At 35.9% G+C, this 18,960-nt stretch overlaps 2 protein-coding genes and 1 long non-coding RNA gene across 6 annotated transcripts; 1 reads left to right on the forward strand and 2 right to left on the reverse strand.

The window, feature by feature from the left end:
* Nucleotides 1-1,005: 1,005 nt before the first annotated feature.
* Nucleotides 1,006-2,108, reverse strand: LOC129304470 (uncharacterized). The gene is made up of 2 exons (XR_008591701.1): nt 1,404-2,108; nt 1,006-1,288 (listed from the first exon to the last, which is right to left on the reverse strand). It is a non-coding gene; the product is annotated as an uncharacterized LOC129304470 (long non-coding RNA).
* A 5,226-nt stretch (nt 2,109-7,334) lies between these two features.
* Nucleotides 7,335-9,701, forward strand: LOC129305807 (uncharacterized). 2 transcript variants are annotated; one of them, XM_054945911.1, is made up of 7 exons: nt 7,335-7,546; nt 7,636-7,707; nt 8,222-8,289; nt 8,550-8,700; nt 9,119-9,199; nt 9,302-9,397; nt 9,497-9,701. In XM_054945911.1, exons 1-7 carry the CDS (start codon nt 7,412-7,414, stop codon nt 9,578-9,580), a joined length of 687 nt encoding a protein of 228 aa, XP_054801886.1. In that variant the 5' UTR covers nt 7,335-7,411; the 3' UTR covers nt 9,581-9,701. The 2 variants fall into 2 exon arrangements, with proteins under 2 accessions (XP_054801886.1, XP_054801887.1); XM_054945912.1 differs by having other exon boundaries at nt 7,347-7,546; nt 8,203-8,289.
* LOC129305806 (DNA mismatch repair protein MSH6) lies at nt 9,677-18,751 on the reverse strand. 3 transcript variants are annotated; one of them, XM_054945909.1, is made up of 21 exons: nt 17,569-18,751; nt 17,062-17,158; nt 16,802-16,904; nt 16,666-16,719; nt 16,485-16,559; nt 16,198-16,266; nt 16,014-16,094; nt 15,535-15,729; nt 14,855-15,357; nt 14,631-14,760; nt 14,234-14,325; nt 13,949-14,127; nt 13,667-13,869; nt 13,480-13,581; nt 13,025-13,187; nt 12,399-12,688; nt 11,893-12,030; nt 11,418-11,497; nt 11,197-11,296; nt 10,824-10,953; nt 9,677-10,281 (listed from the first exon to the last, which is right to left on the reverse strand). In XM_054945909.1, exons 1-21 carry the CDS (start codon nt 18,491-18,493, stop codon nt 10,124-10,126), a joined length of 3,867 nt encoding a protein of 1,288 aa, XP_054801884.1. In that variant the 5' UTR covers nt 18,494-18,751; the 3' UTR covers nt 9,677-10,123. The 3 variants fall into 3 exon arrangements, with proteins under 3 accessions (XP_054801884.1, XP_054801882.1, XP_054801883.1); XM_054945907.1 differs by having other exon boundaries at nt 9,677-10,270; nt 17,569-18,744; XM_054945908.1 differs by having other exon boundaries at nt 9,677-10,270; nt 17,581-18,743.
* Nucleotides 18,752-18,960: the final 209 nt, after the last annotated feature.

The raw sequence follows: 18,960 nt of genomic DNA on the forward strand, positions 1-18,960 counted from the left end.
TGATGCATGTTTATTTTCTGCACTGTTTCATTATTTTCAACTCTTATGCAAATGATTTGATTCTTTTTAAATTCTCATGCTTTCACATAAAATTTGTACTCTGATTTATATTTGTAAATATGTTTTATCATGATGAAAAAAGCTTAAAAATTTGGGATCTTTTTGATAATGTTACAATATAAATTTTTTTATTTGGAGTTAATGCCTTAATTTCCTTAAAACTGAAGTTAAACTAGAGAATAGTAAAGGAGACCATACATTATATATCCTACTTCCACCCCTAATCGCGTGTATGTGAATTCTTTCACGTTTAGTCTGGCATTTTGTTTTTTTCCGGGTAGTATTAGCGTGGAGGAATTAGATTAGGCACCAGTAGAGACCAGGAAGACTGGGGGAAAAAAGACCATGCAAGACACCAAAAGCCCAATTTATACAAGACTTGTCTCGACATCTCACCAGTACTTATGGGCCGAGAATGCAACAATGTTCGTCCCAATGTTGGATCTTAAACTACATATTTTGGGCCTTTGAACCTACTGAACATGATCAATGCCCATGAATTATAGCCAGTGGTTATCACAGTAATCTGGCCTTCAAAAAACAAAAACTCTAATTGTTGAGAGAGTTTGACTATTTCGCCATCTGATTGTTTTTTAAAATTCGCATGCATGATTATAAAAATTATTTTTTTGATAACACCACAGGAAATGAAATGCAGGCTATTTCATCATTAATACTCACTTCATTTTAAATTATTAAACACTTTTAGATAAAATCTCATATATCAATAAAACTCATTAAATACACTTAACAACTTTATCTTTTCAAAACAAAAATATAAAATTTTAAAAATATTCATCATTTAATATATTGAAAAGAGAAAAGATACAAATTAATTATAAAAAGATAAAGGATAATATTAAAATTGATGTATTTAATGAAATTTTAATCTATCCAAAGTATCCTATATTTTGAGATAAAGAAACATTTAACAAAAATGCCCTATAATTTGGAAAAAGGGGGTATTATTTATCACTATGCATTCAAGAAATCTCTAATCTGTCTGCAGGCTCTACATTTTGTTACATTTATACACAACATACATGGACAAGCTAGTAAACCAGATCTGTGTTTTCAGGCTGAATACAAGCTGAAGGTAAACGCACCAATCTGCTTCCGGATAAGATGTAGCTGCAAACGAAGAAATTCTCCTCATGGGTGCTTTACAACCACAACAGGACACTTGGCGTGCTGGGCACAGTGATCGCTGACACTTCCTAGGAGCGCCCTGCAAGTTGGCAAATAATCAAGTTGAGTTTCAGTAATTACGTGCATGCTTGATTTAATCATAAAAATACGTGAACTGATTAAAAAGTAGCGGCACAGCTTAAAGAATCCATAACCATGGCTTCCCATGACCAGATGTCAGCCTTCAGTTTCTGCACTGTACTTCATATCACATCCTTTGCTTCTCCGGTCTCTATCACTCTCCGTGTTCATCTGTATGAACCCTTCTTCAGAGAATACACAACACACACGCCCTCTTCAATTAAGAAGGAGGACATCAAATGAATAAAGCTCAAGGACGCATGCATGCGATTACATTATTGGTGGTGTTCAATTTCCTGCAAATGGCTTCAGCTCTTTCCATTACTGAATCAGCCAATTCCCGGCCGTACTTTTCCATAGCCACGGCAAAATCGCCGGCAAATATATGCCCTTTAGACATCAAACCACTATTAACACCAAAAATTAGCCAGTGAAACCCAAGGGAAAGTGTAGCCTTGAGTTGACAACAACAACAATAAATTAACAAGTAGAACCCGCAGCGTCGAAGTAGGAGTAAAGAGCAGGCGGCGGCGGCTTGACATAGTGAAGCACAAGCTTGTAGTTTTGTGCAGGGGACATGAGATTGGTGATGCACCATGACAGTGCATACATGCTCTTCTCGCTCTCGTCCACCGCCGCCACAAACATTCGCTCCTTCGTTTCCATAACCCACTGGTTTTGCTTTCGATGCTCAAACTTGCAAGTGTTATTGCGTACATATGCAACTGCTTCGGGGTTTAGTCGCCTCTGGTTTTAATTAAGCCCTGGATTCTTCAAGCCTGAGATCATTGAGAGGACTTTGTCTCGACTCGAGGAGCCTAATATTTAATGACATAAGGATAGGATTCACGCTTGGTGTCGGTTGTCGCGGCCCAGATAAGGAGAAAACAATAGGGAAGGCCCACCTTTGTATCGGAGCATCAAGTGAGGACAAAGCAAAAAAAATTATTGAAAACCCGTGTTTTCAATTGTATATGAAACTCGGTCTAGAAATTTTAGGTCATTAATTTATTGTGGATCAACATCTGGCGCCGTCTGTTGCAGTTTGAGTGTGCGTACCCTGTTTTGTGATGTGGTGGGTGACATATTAACCCATCCAATTGAGCTTTGAACCCATGAAAGCTAGCCATATATCTTTAACATGTATATGTATATGTACCGATGTACATTAAGCAAACATTTTCACTAATGTCGTGTACATACATCAGAAAGCAATATAATTAGAAGCCAGTAACACCAAACAGCTCCAGTTGATGGAACAAACAAGGAAATAAAAGATACGACGATGGTGTGAGATCTGAGTTGATAACTGCATCGCCACTGGTAATAATACACGACTACACCTAAACGAAGAGCGTGCTACCTCTCAAACGTGACAAAATAGTCCACCGAGATCAACCGATGCTAAAAGAGACAGAGTGTTAAGGGAAGTGGCGAGACAGCAGCATGAAAAAGAGGTTTGACATGTAACACTTAGGGGAAGAGTCAAATTAAGAATGGAGTGAGAGAGAAGAGATTTTATGGGCCACCATATTGAAAAAGGGTAAGGGATACGAGATTGATGGGAGAAGCAGGCGTGAACTTGGAAGCTAAGGCATCAACAACAATATGGTTGGAGTTCTGCTAATCAAAGTGTGGAAATTCATGCTCAGATTGGATTGGATATATCACGGATGGCCTCTCGTTCCTGATCAGGTCCATGATATTCTCAAACCTAATTAATTCATAGCTTACACCAAACTCAACGGCCACACCATTACCTTCTTCTAACGGAACAACTTCCCTCTCAAATATCAACCACGCACCTAATTCCCTCATTTTATCAACCCTCCATTATTATAAACTAATCACTGCCCCTTATTTCTTCCTTTTAGCTGCCTTTTTTTTTTTTAATTTTTGCGCATTTTTTTCCTATTTAATTACAACGTGGAATAATAAATTATATCAATATTTATTAATTATTTAAAATATTTGTTATTAAAATAAAATACGAGTAAAGGGGCAGTATTGCTCGTAAACTATTCTTGCAGGTGTAAATGAATGTCCTAGACTATCAAACGACATGCTATTACCTCCTGAACTCAAAGAAAATTGCAATGTTGCCATGTTTGCCCAAGTGCTATTGCAAAATTTGATGGCAAAATTGCATCCACGTGGCAAACATGTGCAGCGAGAATTTTTTTTTTCCAAAAAAAAACTGCAAAACCTCCATGTCCATGGGCTTCTGACCTCCATGATCTGTGAATGTATAAATTATGTTGTGGCTTTTGTCCCCCATGAATCAAGCTTTATCTTTGATTTCTTGCATGCTAGTTAGTTTGATCTAAAGTGGGAGAAATTTCATCTGGAATTCTACTATCCGTTATGAATCCTGTGATTTCGAAATTTGGATCTCGTGTAGAATCTTGTCACTAGATTCATTGACTATTTTACATTGTTTCTAGATACCTTCAATGTACTTTGTTGCTCGTTAATCAAATTGCTATGCCCTGGATTGACCAAAGCCAAAATGCCTTTCTCTTGAAATTTTTGAACTTCAGATTCCATGATTCTATTGCTGCTGCTGGCTTAGATTAAATGTTTTAAATGACTTTTTGAGCCCAAACTCCTTGAAATGCTGCCATTTTTACAAATCAAAACTCATTTTTCACCAAAATCTATCATTTTGGTTTAACTTCTTAAATTGAGTTTCATCTCAAATTAATCCCTAAAATATTTTTCTACTTTTAATTGGATCTTCTATAAATGTATGTTTCAATTTTAATTCCTCTAAATATTTTTTCTTGAGTCACGTTATCTTTGCACGAAAATTTCTTGACTTTCTTTTAAGTTCTATCTGGATTAAAAAATAAAAAATAAAATATTAGATCAAGTTATCAATATTCTTTCAACAAACGAAGGTTTGCCTTCATGTTTAAAGAATCAAATCAAAAGAAAGCAGTATTTTGTAGATTTAATCCCAATTTTACTCTTATAACTCATGTTTTAAAGTATTATTTTATTTTTTAATGTTTAAAAGATGCAAATAGCCTAATCCCTGATCCATTATTGATTTTGGCCTAAAGAAATTATCCATTATTGGTTAATAATCTGATGATGTTTGTGGAAAGACGTGGACAGCAAGCGTAATCCACAGCTACATGCTCATTGTTCCCCACAATTGCTTACAAATTGAAACTATCAAGAAATAATACTTTACCAGACATTAAAAGATATTACTTTATTTTTTGTATAATCTTTGAATTTGAGAACGAGAATAATTTATTAAAATGAATAGTGTCGCCCACATTATGATTTTTTTTTTATCATATATAATTGCGAATATTATGCCGAGAGAGAATCGCTTCTCACAGCATATGATATGAATATCTTCAATTTTTAACTGAATCATGGGCACCGGGCGAAAACCAGGTTAAAATTGTAATAATTTAATGAATGTGAAATTACACCTTTGTTCTAAATTCTAATAGACGAATGGATACCGTAGATCGTAAGAGGGCCCACGGAACCGCGTGGCAAGTGATTTAGTTCATGGGGCCCCATGATTTCAAATTGAAGTTCGTTTGAACGTTTATTACCGTTGGTGAGGAACTGTGGTTCCCACATTTGAATCTGGAAACGCAGTTTTGAATTTGATGGGCCCCAGTCAGAAGTCATTGGATTTAAAAAACTGCTTTCTCTCACAAAACCCGGACTGGGGGAGAATTAAAGGTGCTGAGCTCACAAGTTTAATTAAATTTGTGATAGAAACGTAAATTTTTATTATAAATTTAAATTATAAATTTATAAAAATTTAAATATATTAATAAATAATTATTAACATATGACTGTAATTTAATTTAAATATGTTAAAAATATAAATCATTAAAATTAAATACATATACATTAATAAATTATCATATACAAGATATAAAAATTTTAAAATAGAGAAACTTATTTTTAGTATTTTTGTTTTTTTTATTAATATTAATTTTTGTATTTTAATTTTTTTCTTTAAACTAGATTCTATAACTTTTATAAATTGAATTCTTCATGATATATACCTAACTTGCTGAACTAAAAAAAAAAAAATTTAACGAGCTTAACAAGTTTAACCAAAATTATATTTAGTTTAAGTTTATAAATTAGTTAACACAATTTTGTAAATTAGAAACATGAAAGTGGTAAATTGAAAGATAAATTCGTAAGTTTAACTGAATTTATATTTAATCTAAATTTATAAATAAGTTGATATGATTTTGTATGTTGGAAACGTAAAATCATTAAACTCGTAAAGTTAACTCGAAAGTTTGATAATTTTGAGGGGAGCTCTTCAAATTTTAATTTTATTTCTCAGACAAGTAATTACTAAAATTACAATAGTTCGCATTATACCGCAATTTACACCCATCCTTATTATTTCTTATTTTTGAGTAAATATTGTTCGTATTATTTTCTACTGCCTTAAATGTTTGCTGGGAGTATCGGCAATGTGAGTCTGTGTTGCGTTGGAAAGAATTTTGATTGATAAAAAATTAATGGTAGGTCCGTAATGTTTTCATGTAACCTGTTTCCTACTTCCACCTGAATACTTGTATTTTATTTTCTGGTAATTTTTTAAAAAGAACACATTTTGGGAGATAATAATATAGAAGAATGACAATTAAGTCTTAAAAAAATTAATGATAATTAAATTCTTGACAGATTTTTTTTTAAAAATCAATTACAAATAATTAAAAATTAAAAGTTTTTATTATAAATAAAATATTTAAATTTTAAATGTAACTGAACTGTCAGTTTATAATTGAAATTTGTATTTATGATAATTTAAATTAATATTTACAACTTATTTTCTTAAAAAAATTGGTGAATTATTAAATATATAAATGCACACACAATTTTCCCTTGAAAATTAGAGTGAAACTACACAACACTTCAATATAATTTTTTTAATAACCTAAAATTCATCACTTTATCAACTAAAATATTTTAGTTGGCGAAAGACATTATATCACAAGTCACGAGTAAACAGAGTGAGAGTGCATCCTAATCGGGTAACGTCAAGTGCATGCTGCCAAGGAAGGAAAGATGATTTGGGCATCTCGGCTGGGCACATCATCTTTGACAGACTCTCCATTATTTTCTTCAGTTCAGTTCATCACTAAGTTTCGGAGGCTTATCTTGTTTTTCTTTAATCCATTCCTTAATTAGCTCATCATATAAACTCTGATCACTCTCTGAATATTCACTAAGAAGTTTGGCTTTGTAGGACATTTGTCTAGCATTTTAATACTGCTACCCAGCAGTTTTGAAGTTTTAGGACATTTCTCCATGTTTTGAAGTTTTGTTTGACACTCGTTTACTTTTTTGGAAAATGACAGAGATATTTTAAAATGATTAATTAATTTAAGTTAGATTTTAACTGTCAAGTTTGAGAAATTTACAACTCAACTTGATATTTTAATTTTATAATTTTGTTATAATGAAATTATAACTTATATTTTAAATTTTAATAAAAAATAATTTTTTTATTTTTCAACCATATTAAAATTTAAAAAATAAGTTATAAATTTATCATAATATAATTATAAAATTAAAATATTGAATTGTAAATTTTTAAAGTTTGACACTTAAAATTTAATTTAAATTAATTAAAAATCTCTTTGTCATTCTACCTTTACTGGCAGATGTGAAATTTTTTATTTAATCTAATTTTATATTCATTTCATTTAAAAAAATATATCATTTTATTAACCAAAACAGTTTAATCAGCGAAAGACATTAAATCGGTAGAGGTCAAAAAATGGAAGGAAGTTGCTATAGTAAAATATTTGCATGATTTATAATGAGTTTTTAAAAAAGTGAAATTACAAATAAACCAAGAGGATGGAAAATAATGATAAAAACGAAAATAAAAAAGTGAGACATCCTTTTATGGTACATTTGAAAAAGAGAGAAGGGGTGATTTTGGAACTCTATGTGTCACTTCTATAAATAGAGTCCATCCTCCACTCCAGGCCAGAGAAAAACAGTCTCACAGAAAGATTTGAAAACCGAGGAAGAAGAGAAACAGAGGGAGCGAGTGCAGTGGGGATTGCGAAAAATGGGAGAGGTTGTTATGTTGATTGACGATTTGAAATCTATTTCTGGGATTTCTCGATGCAGAATATGTCATGAGGAAGAATTCGAGAGCTCAACAAGCTTTGAGGCTCCCTGTGCTTGTTCTGGGACCGTCAAGGTAATCGCAGAAATAGCTCTATCCATGCTCTCCTGGTCTTGTTCTCTTTCGTATTTTCTCAAAATTAATAACTCTGTTTCCTTCTTCAGTTTGCTCACAGAGATTGCATACAGAGATGGTGCAATGAGAAAGGGAATACAATCTGTGAAATATGCCTCCAGGTATGAATGTTGATCATTCCTCTAGTTTGTAATCTGCAATTCAATTCTTTTCTCTTGCTCCAATAAATTCGAATAATTTTTTATACATGTTTTACTAAACAGATCATCTATCTTCTTGTTGGGAAAAGGGAAAAGAAGTTGGTCGTGTGAATCAATTCATTTTGGTGTCGTTATGTAAATTTGGGTCGGCTGTCCTTTCTGATAGTGACTTTTAGAAACTATGATAATTTCCTTTCTTCCTCCTCCGTAGACTTTTTCTTTTTCATTTTTTTTTCCTGGCCTTTTGCTTTCTTTGCTTAATATTGAAGTCTAGCTCACCCTGTACTGAATTAACTTTTATTCATCATTTTCTCTCGAGGGGAAAATGGATCCATGAAAACTTTTCTTCGGTATTTTTTTCGATAAATGTGATTGTATACATTCATTCAGTGAGCTTCCAATAACGAATGGCATTATTCCTTTTAAGAGGCTTCTGCTATACCTGACTGGTATTAGTTTGACTTTTTGTTCGCAGCAATATGAACCTGGCTACACAGCTCCTCCAAAGAAATTGCAGATAAATGATGAAGCAATGACCATCCGGTACACTTCCTTTTATGTATAGTTACTGATGGTTTTGATTTGCTTTATTACAGCTTCTCTCAATTCCTGCGTGCAGTCCGCTCAAAATTGTACCAAAGTGCCTGACAACTAAAAATTCAATGTCAATGATTTCAACGGTTCTTGAATGTGGACCCATTTCACTGTTATTTTTTTTTCTTAATCGATTAATAATGCATAGCAAAGTTGACAGCATCCTAGTGTGAAGTGTGAACCATTTAATTCTGACTGCATTATTACAGAGATAGCCTGCAAGTTGCAAGAATGGATGAAGAAGCGCTTAATGCAAGATTAGAGGCAATAGTTGAAAGAGTGACAATAGAAAGTGATTACTCTGAATGCACGTCTGCCGCAGATAGAAGTGCATCTTACTGTCGATTCCTGGCCTTGGCAGTAAGCATTTTTTTTTTTCCTTAATCAGATTCATCGAGTTACGCTGTCATTATTGTAGAATAACAATTATCAAACAAGACACTCTTAGGTTGCAAAATGAAAGAACCAAAGGTAGTTTTGCTCTCATGTTTTATTGCCAACTAAATTACCCAATACCCACAATGGGTCCCATAATTGCAACCAAGGGCTCCAAGAGTCATATTGACCTCAATATTCTCTCTCCCAGGAAACATAGGATTTGTTGAATCCGGAGAATATTTCCCCATATTTCATGTAAATTTTTCTCCCATACCATAAGTCAAGCATTACAAAACTAGTTGATACAGCGTAGCTAAGTTTTGCACCAATGTAAAAGCTCTTCCTGTATCATGCCTGAGGACTTGGCTAAAATATACAAGTCACTTCATCTTATTGGCAGTTCACACTCTTTATGCTCGTGAGACATCTTTTCGCCGTGCTTACAAGTGGAGTAGAAGATTACCCATTTACACTTCTTACTGTAAGTGTGTTTTATTTCCAATATAGTTGCGGTTAATGATGGAAGAACAAGCTTTTCGAACTCATCTAATAATGAAGTTTTGTGGTGATGATTACTTTGCAGGTTTTAATGCTAAGGGCTGGCGGAATTGTTCTACCCATGTTCATGATTATTAGGATGATCGGAGCGCTTCAAAACATCGTCCAGCGCCAGCATCAGGTTTATTAGTTTTTAACCTTTGCAATCACAGTTACTGATTCGTTGTCTGGTCGACATGCAATCGCAACTGATAGCGCGATGGTTATTGTACACATTCAGGATTCTGAAGGTGGCGCAGCAATATCTGACGGACACAACAACGAAAACGGGCCACTGCGTGATGTGATTTTTAGACACACATAGGCAGTCTTTCGGAGCATCATGCTGATGCCCTTCACGAGTTCCAACACTTATGCAACATCAATTAATTTTATGGAAAAAAGTAATTGAATTCATAAATTAAATTCAAATGCATTTTCATTCTGCCTACTACCGCCCACCCATCCACCAAAAAAATATTTACAAATACTAGTCAGTACAATCAACAACCGAATTCACCTACATAGTAGTATTCACTTCTGGAAACGCGTACAAAAAGCACTGCGGTAGTATCAGTTGAACTTGGATCAACTCATTGACTACAATTATTTACAGGGAACCAAAGCTATTTCGAATAAAGTTCCGAGATGTTAGACAACTAACATAACAAGCAAGACTCGACTTTCCAATAATGAACAATAATTTTGATGACAGAACCGGCAACGACCGGCGAATGGATATTAGTGGATCAAAACAATTACTTGGAACGGTTTAACATTTGCCGCAGCGCTCTTGTTTTATTATGAAGTTCACTGAGGAAACTATCGGACAAGTTTTCCAGGATATTCAAATTTGTGGTGGCATTGATCAATTTTTGAATGATGACGGCCATCTTATCGGCCAAACTTTGATTGGAAGCGTTGTTTTCCAGAGATGCCTTTCTGTGTTTACCATATTTGGCCTCAAATTCTCTAGACTTAGCAGCAGCCTTTTGCAGAACAGAAGTTGGAAGACCTGAAATAAAGCTGATTGCTTTCTTTAGAATAAGAATTAATTAATAATGGAATAAAGCATCAATAGAATGAAATGAAGTAAAAATTGACTTCGAAGCACAAAAGAACAAGCGGAAATGAGAATATTTCAACTAAATTCTTTTTAAAATATTCTCAAACAGAATAGTTTAAACACGATCATAATATTCTAAAATCTAAACCACACAACTTTCCCCCTAAAAGTACCACTTCACTAACAATTAACTAGTGACGAACATCTTTTCAATCTGTTTCATTTCTAATATTGCTCTCAAAGACAGTTTCCAAACGTGAAAGACATTTTAGCGCGCAAAGCCCCAAAACCAATGTCTACATGAATAGTACGAGAATGTTAACCTCAAGTTTAGGCTCCTTTTCTGAGTTAAGAATGATATAAATACTAAGGTCCATCTGTTGTATGCTTAGTGGATCCATATCAAAGCAAAATCCTCAAAAATAAGGGCGATACACTAAAAATCTGACGGCTGCCAACAGTTTCAGTGAATTGGGAATCTGAAAAAGAAATATGACCATACCAGCTAACCGAGCAACATTAACCCCATAGCTCTTAGGGCATGCACCAGGTGTCAACCTATAAAGAAATGTGACTTCATCCACGCCTCCAACTCCATCACCAACTTGACAAGCCATATGGCAGAGAGAAACCTTTACAACAAATGCAAAAAAAAAAAAAATGATTGGAAAGGAACTGAAATACCAGAAAGGCAGAAACAGTAGCCAAAAAGAAAGTGAGGCTATTCATTCACATTATCTTGCTAAAAAGCAACTTCCAATATAAAAATGAGCAGATAGTGATATTTAAGCATTCAAATACATTAACTTACTATAGATTATGACGATTGGTACAATGACCTCTAATTAACTCTGTAGGATAAAACCTAGGCATACCTTGGGGTCCTTGTGGAAATCAACAGCTAATAGGTGATAATGAGTAGAAAACAACCCACGACACTGCACTTTTTGCACAAGATATTCAAGTACTGATTCCCTGACAGATATTTGAAAAGCACAAAGCAGAAGCTAAGATGGAAATCAGAAAGTTGAATAATCTTTCATGGAAACTGAAACCGTTGGGGACATGTGCACCTAATCCTATTACAGGCACTTACGCAATGGCTTGTCCATCGGAAGTTGAGGTCCCACGTCCAAGCTCATCCAAAGCCACTAATGAATTACGAGTAGCTGATGACTGTATTCACCAATTAGATATGCAGAAGAAGAAAGAGTGCTTTAATAGTTGATACAAAGCATAATGCATAATGAGCAATTGATAAGACAAGGAAACATTATGGATTAACTGATTAAAAAAGACAAGGAGAATATTTTCCTGCTCACTGTTAATTTCATTGGCTCATTGAACAATGTTTTTTTGCATGTATTTTTTATTACTATCCATTCACGTCCAAAAGAAACAGCCTTCAAAATATAATGGTCTAATTTGTGGCTGCAGTGAGCCATCAATTAACTTATTGAGAACCTAAAAAACTACAAACTAATAGTAGGAATATCGTATGTCTTTAATTTTAAAAAACCAATTGAATCCACAATAGATTCAATAGCATTGCCAATGCAAGGACATCTCACCAGCACAGTTGCAGTTTCTGAAAGCTCAGTTAAAAATGTACTTTGGTCAGCCATGATATTATCCTTGGCACCCATTCGAACAAAAATTCGGTCCACAGGTGACAAATCAAAACTTTTGGCTGGAACATCAGCTCCTACCTGCAAAAGGAACTAAATGAGTGACTTTAGAGTTAAAAGAGAAGCCTATTTAACAAAACCCTATGATGCCTACTCTCCCACTCCAAAAGAAAATTATTGGGTTACAAACATCTATAATCTCGGTTGTACAAGGGTTCAATAGAAAATGCCAGTCGCTTGATATATTAGATTGGGGTCTAAGTGTGCTGTAGCTTTCAAAATATTTGTGTTTCTAATTCTGTTACTCTTGTTGGTTAAAAAAAAAATTCTCACTCTTTTTTAACAAAATTCTGTCACTCTAGGCTAGGGAACAAGCCATACATATATAAAAGAATCTCCCCAAAAGATTTAGAAAAAAAAAATTGAAGCAACATGAATGAAAACTTAACCTGGGCCAAAATCACTGCCAAGCAAACTTGGCGAAGAAGCGTCGACTTTCCACCCATGTTAGGGCCAGTTAGAAGTATAAAGCTTGCCTGACGTGGACCACCAATGGTTATGTCATTCGGTACAAAGGCACCCTTGCCTAAATAATCACTCCCAAGGACTGGGTGTCCTAAACCTTTAGCAGAGAGGCATGGAGTTTCTTTTGTGCATAGTGAGCCTAAGAATCTTGGTTGGCATATTGAACCTTCATAGTAGTCACCGGCAATTGCTAAGCTGATCAAAGCATCCAGCTCTGCAACATTTGAAATCCAATTTGAGCCCAAATCAAATCACTCACGACATGCATCAAATCAAATGTTCTAGACATGCACCTCACTCAATTATACCTTTCTTTCTCATTGGTTATCTCACTGTCTCATTATAAGTGGGCAAAAGATGCTAATTTACACCTATTAGACATCCTCCAAGGGAAAATGGGAAGTCATTGATTTAATTATTGATGTTATGATATTGCAATTTATACTTTCAATTGCAGTCCAATACACTCACTGAGAATCCTAGGCATCCACTTTTTTATTGCACTGTCATTAAAAACACAGTCAGTTGGGTAGAACTACAGTCAACATACCAGCAGTAGCAGACACTAACTGCCTCCACTTAGTATGATGTTCGCAAAAACGACAAACTAATCTCTGTAAAATAGTTTTCAATGAGGACTCCTTTTCCTGTTCTCCTTGGGAAAGCTTCCCCAGTAACTTTTTAATATCTGGAGTCCAGTACCTGAAAAAACCCTACATGTACAAGATGGAAGAATGAAAGATCAATTACTTTATAAGGAAAGCCAATTTATGCTGACCAGCATAATCTTTTGATAGACTTAAAATCCATCTATTGAAGACTAACAAATAATCTCATAATGGTTAATGCTTTTAATTTATAAATGACACTCATACAATTGCTCAAGAATTAGCAGGGCCCCGTGCAAGATGACACCAGACAGTATAACATTACTGCAGACCCAGTTATAGAAATCACAATACACAGCTTGCATTTAACTACACCATCAAAAGTTTGGCTTCTTACCTTTCTGGATGACCTCATCTCATAATCCTGTGGAATATTTCCACTCAAACTTTCTGGCACTTCCAACAGGTATGCCTCCTTTCCAACAGAAACGTAAGTAATCTGTAATGCCAAATGACAACATTCAGATATTGATTAAACAAGCAATGAAATGACTAAACACCAATGATCTCCTTAGAGATCTTACTGAGTTGTCTCGAAGAAATTTCCTTTGTTCCTTGAGATGCTGCAATAGACTGGATTCAATTTCATCAACCATTTTGCAGGCTGAGTCATACTCAGAATCAACTCCCTTGTGAGGTAGTATACGCCCAGAGTTATTGGCTTCATCCCAATCAAAGGCATCCTTGAAATGATCTAAAAGCGTATGAACATCTGGAAGACCTTCTCCTGCACATGACAACAATAAATAAATCAAACAGTTACTCTGCAGTAGTTGAAAAACTATGCTCACTGTATTTTATTATACCAGGTGTTAACAAATGATGAAGTTGCCTAGATTCATTATTGTTCAAAATGACATGAAGCAATGAACATGCTCGTGCCATTAGTTCACATCCACGAAGCGCTGAAACAAACTGTTGCAGTTGTTTCTTTGCTGCATCCTCATACAGAACCACCTTATTAGCATTCCGGCCACTAGCTTCACTGCATTCACAAGTAGAGGAGCAGAAATGATCAGGAGAACCATCAGTTTGGCATGCATAAAATTACATGTAAATGATGCATAAATTTTTATATATGCTGCTTTTACCTACTAGAGAATATGCATGCCAGCAACCGCTCCATATCAGGCAGCCTTGATAATGCTTTCCGGAATTCTAGTGAGGAAGGTAGATTAACTCCCTAAACAGCAAGTAACAATTAGTACCAATGATAAATTTTGTCCATACCAATTCTATAGCCAAGAATGTCAGCTACTATATTTCATTATTTATAACTACAAAACATTAGGCCACTTTCTGATGCAAATCAGGGGCATGACAAAAAAATTCAATAAATCAGAAAACAAGTATTGCCAACACCTGAAAAGAAAATCTGATAGTTTCAAAATCCTGTTTGATTTTACCTAGGTTGTCATAGTAAATGATCTCTCAAAAGCTTAATTATATTTTAAAATCAGAAACAGACTACATAATTTTGAAATTTACCCTTAGACCAGCCACAGCTTCTTGGCGTTCCTTTATTTTCTCTAGATGATATAATGGTCTCGCAAGCCATGTCTTCAGCAATCTCTTCCCAAATGCAGTAACACATTGGTTCAATTGTGCATAAAGTGTGCTACAGGAGATGCATCACTTCAGTAAAAGATAAACAAGTATTTATCATTTTTAAATAAGAAATGTACAGAATGCCCATCATTAGATGACAATACCCTGAAGAATCACCATTTCTGCTATTCTCAAAAATTTCAAGATTCTCCAGGGCTGCAGCGTCTAGAACCATGTATGGTTTGGAAGCAAGACCATCAAAATTGGAAAATGGAAGTATCTCAAATTGTGCAAATCTAAGCAATGACTCATCAAGGAAAGCCTGTTTCAGATAATATAGAGCACCACCCAGTGCTGAAAGTGCACTTCTATTGTCATCGACTGCTCTCACCATCTCCAGCAAAACATCTGGCATGCCACCTATCCCATCACCTTCAACACTAGAAAGACCTGAATTACTGTAAAATCTCTTCAATTCAATAAAAGCTTTCTCAGCATCCCAGAATTCCACATTAGGAACTAATTCATTGACCAGAGGATTTCTTGTATGCTTCCGCAGTACCCTCTCTGTTTCAGCACTGAGCAGTTTAGCAGGTTTTATAATTTCCACTGGCCTAAGTTCAGATAAAATACTGCACAAGGCACTGCACTCTGAATCATCCTCAAACTGTCATACAGAGGTAAACCCTCATTTAAACAGACGCAAAATGAGCAATTAATAGAATAGATACATATCTGAATGATTAGATAATTTATCCTTGATGGTGTCTCATGGATCCATCCAAAAAATAAATTCATATTGTAAACCAATTATGCCATTGACTAAGATAGTAGAGAGTCAAACCTGGCCAAGAATGACTCTGCTCGTAGCAACATCAACTACACAAACACCATAAATACGTTCCAAACTTTCATCTTCCTTGCTTTCATGGCACTCAGTTAAGGCCATTAGATAAGAAGCTTCTGGGTTTACCGACAACAACTCCCCATCAGTTAATGTACCTTTTGTAACCACAGCACATATTTCCCGTTTCACAACCTAAAAGAGAATTATGTCAAGATAATAAAAATATTCCTTTACCAACCCTAAGATATCAACAAGAGGAAATTCTAGCCAGATTCACCATAAAACTATATATAAAAACAGGATGCAAAGAGAATGAATATAAGGTACGGGCATGAGATTGCTTCTTTACAACTTAAACTCCAAAGGGAAAAAAATATGACATTAAAAAACAGAAACAGACAATTTTCACTCTTCAAGGGGAAAAAAGATGACATTGACAAACAGAAACAGTCAATTTTCACTCGACGCAATTGGACCTTATCTTTAGAACCCTTCTTGCGACGAATCTCCAATTGTTCAGGTGTTTCAGTCTGCTCTACAACAAGAATTCGATAGCCCTGCTCTGCCAGAGGAGTTCTAGTAAGAGTTGCAAGTTGGCTTACAAATATGCTCAAGTTCAGTGAAAGAAATAAATAAGAAACTGAGTCAGAAAAGGCAAACCTTCCCAGCCAGTTTCTCCACATTCATTGAAAAATTCTTCTCTGGAAATCCACAATGAGGTTGTTCCCCCTAAAAATGAAAATATGTGTAAACAAATAAGGTACAAGATCCAAGAGCTGTAGAGCTTAGACATATTTTACACAGGCCCTCATAATTTTATTTACACAATTTGATGATGTTAGTGACCAAAGGTGAGAGGCCAAAATTAAAATGCATGTTTAAGAATAAGTAATGGAGCAACAAAAGGTCCTAAAGAGTGTCCAGGACTCTATGGTACTCGTACTAACCTTCATATACTGCAAGTCAAGCTCTTTCACTCCCACGTGTGCATCCATTTCAAAAAGTTCATAAAATTTACCCATCTGCTCCAACCAAAAAGAAGTTTCATTAGACTGAAGTGTGATGGCACCAAGAAAACCTTTTGTTTTCCACTTATGGCACCAAGAAAAATTAGCCACACTAAATTACCTTAAAAAACAGAACTTTGTCCATATGCTTTGACTTGAACTCCCACCATTGTTTCTACATTCATCAGGCAACCTTATTAATAATATTCCACAATAAGCATTTCAGAGTCTTATTGAACTATTTTAGAAGCAATCACCTGCCCATCGGACAAACTCTTTAAGAAATCAGGAGGCAGATATAGGGTCTTTGGATCATAGTTTTCATCTCCTGGACGTCTTCTTCTGGCATCCTTTCGATTTCTGTTTCATTAGATACAAAGCACCATAAAAATATTATGATAAAAGACGGCAAAGAAAAGGCCAGACAAAAAGTAGCAGCAGCAGCAACAATAATAAAAATAATTGCTTATAAATGTGAATTAAAGGAAATCGCCATTGTGTTCTTGCCAGCACTTACACTCGGAGGAAATGCAATTTCTCAGCTTCACGTGCTGCAAATCTTTCGGGGGCATCGCCAGTTGCAACACAACCAATTTCATTAATGGCCTTTTTACCTGCATAGAGATGACTTAAATTTAACCGTTATTCATTCCACTTTCCAGACTTTTATTGAACTCCGATGGGGATGCATCATCACATTCCCTTTGATATGCATAATGCGCATTTGTGCTACCAACTAAGTGGTGCTTTTGCTCCTTGATTACTATCTTATTTGACAAACAATATATGCAGTTCACTCATACATCTGAAATTCAAATTCCCAAGATTAAGCGAATAAACCAAATAGGCAGACCTCAGTTCTTAATTGATATTCCCCTCAACGTCAGATAACGTGTCTCAAAAAATAGCGATCCTTTAAAGCCACCCTAAGAAATAATTAAGCGATGAGGAAAAGAAAATAAGAAGGAAAACATGCAAACCCTGCCCTCCAACACCTTCCTCGATAGATAAAGTTCAAACATACTTGACCACTTACTGTCCGAATTACTTTTTTGCTCCGGCATTGAAACCTTGAAACTTCCCTTCCCAAATTCTACTGCGATCTTGCTCTTTTTTGCAGGTCCCCGTTTCTCTCCCCCACTTGGTTTCCGCTTTGTGGGCTTTGTGGGCTCAAACTTCTTACCTCCTTTTGCTTTAGGCCTCTCGGCTACATCCTCCTCGTCTTTCAGCTCCATGTCTTCATCAGAGTCCTCGGCGTCGTCCGCAATCTCATTCTTCCCCCAATCATCGTCGCTAGAATCGTCGTCATGACCGTCATCACCACTGCCTTCTTCTTCCCTGACACCAGCATTCTCTGCTCCCTCATCCTCAATCACCATTTGCTTCGAAGCACAAAAGCCACGACGCAGCCGTTTGAACTTCTTCACAGTCTCTTGAACCCACTCAATCTTCTCCTTGGCAAGGTCCAATGATTCCTCTTCATCATCATCGTATAGAACCAAATGCTTGCCTGTGTGCTTATCAAATGAGCCGACACAGCCTTCATACCAGGTTTTATCCAAAGGCCAATAAACCTTGATCCTTCTTCCGACAACCTCTTGGCCGTACGGTAGGCTATCCAATGGTGGTGAAGACGAGGGGGTGGGTCGAGACGGAGAGTGGGGTGATGAAGTGCCGATGAGAAGAAGAGGTTTGTTGCATCTTGGATTGGGAGGGGAAGGGGAAGGTGTAGAAGGGCTGGGGCTAGGACTGGATTTTCGATCAGTGATTCGGCTAGGGCTTAATTTCTGCTTGGAGAGAATGGAGGGGGGCGAAGGGTTAGGGTTAGCTTTCTGCTGGGCAGGAAATGAAGGAGGAGAAGAAGTGGTTTTAGAAAAGAAGGATGTAATTTGACGCTGAGGATTGACTAGGGGCGATCGACCATTGCTCTGACGACGTGAGGAGGACATTGCTGAGGAAGAAGAGTGAGGCTGTGTTGTGGGGAACTGAAGCAAACACGAAGAACGGCGAGCGCTTTTCAATACCAGGGAGGACCTGAAACCTGGCGGGAAATTACGGTACTTTTCCCGGGAACCGCCAATTTCGGTGAACGGGACAGGCAAAGGCCCATGCTCTCGCTAAAATGACTCGTCCATGTTACCCCGCAATATCGCAGGTCCAGATCCGAATGCCCCTGTCATAGGTCAATCTGTACCCAAACAAAAAACAAAAAAACAAAAAAAAACCTTCTTCGGCGGTAAATTGGGGCTGGGGGTGCATGCTTCAACACGGTCCACCATTTTTTTTTTATATACAAGCACATGACTTTTACTCATATTTTAAATCAGACAACAAAAATACGAAAATAATAGTTTTCATACAAATCCTTTCAATGCTGCAATAATGCCCCGTTTGGTACAGGAAATTCTTTTTTTTG

This window comes from Prosopis cineraria, unplaced genomic scaffold (assembly GCF_029017545.1).
Source record: "Prosopis cineraria cultivar Desert tree isolate PC_DT_omini unplaced genomic scaffold, ASM2901754v1 PC3, whole genome shotgun sequence".
Taxonomy (NCBI): domain Eukaryota; kingdom Viridiplantae; phylum Streptophyta; class Magnoliopsida; order Fabales; family Fabaceae; genus Prosopis; species Prosopis cineraria.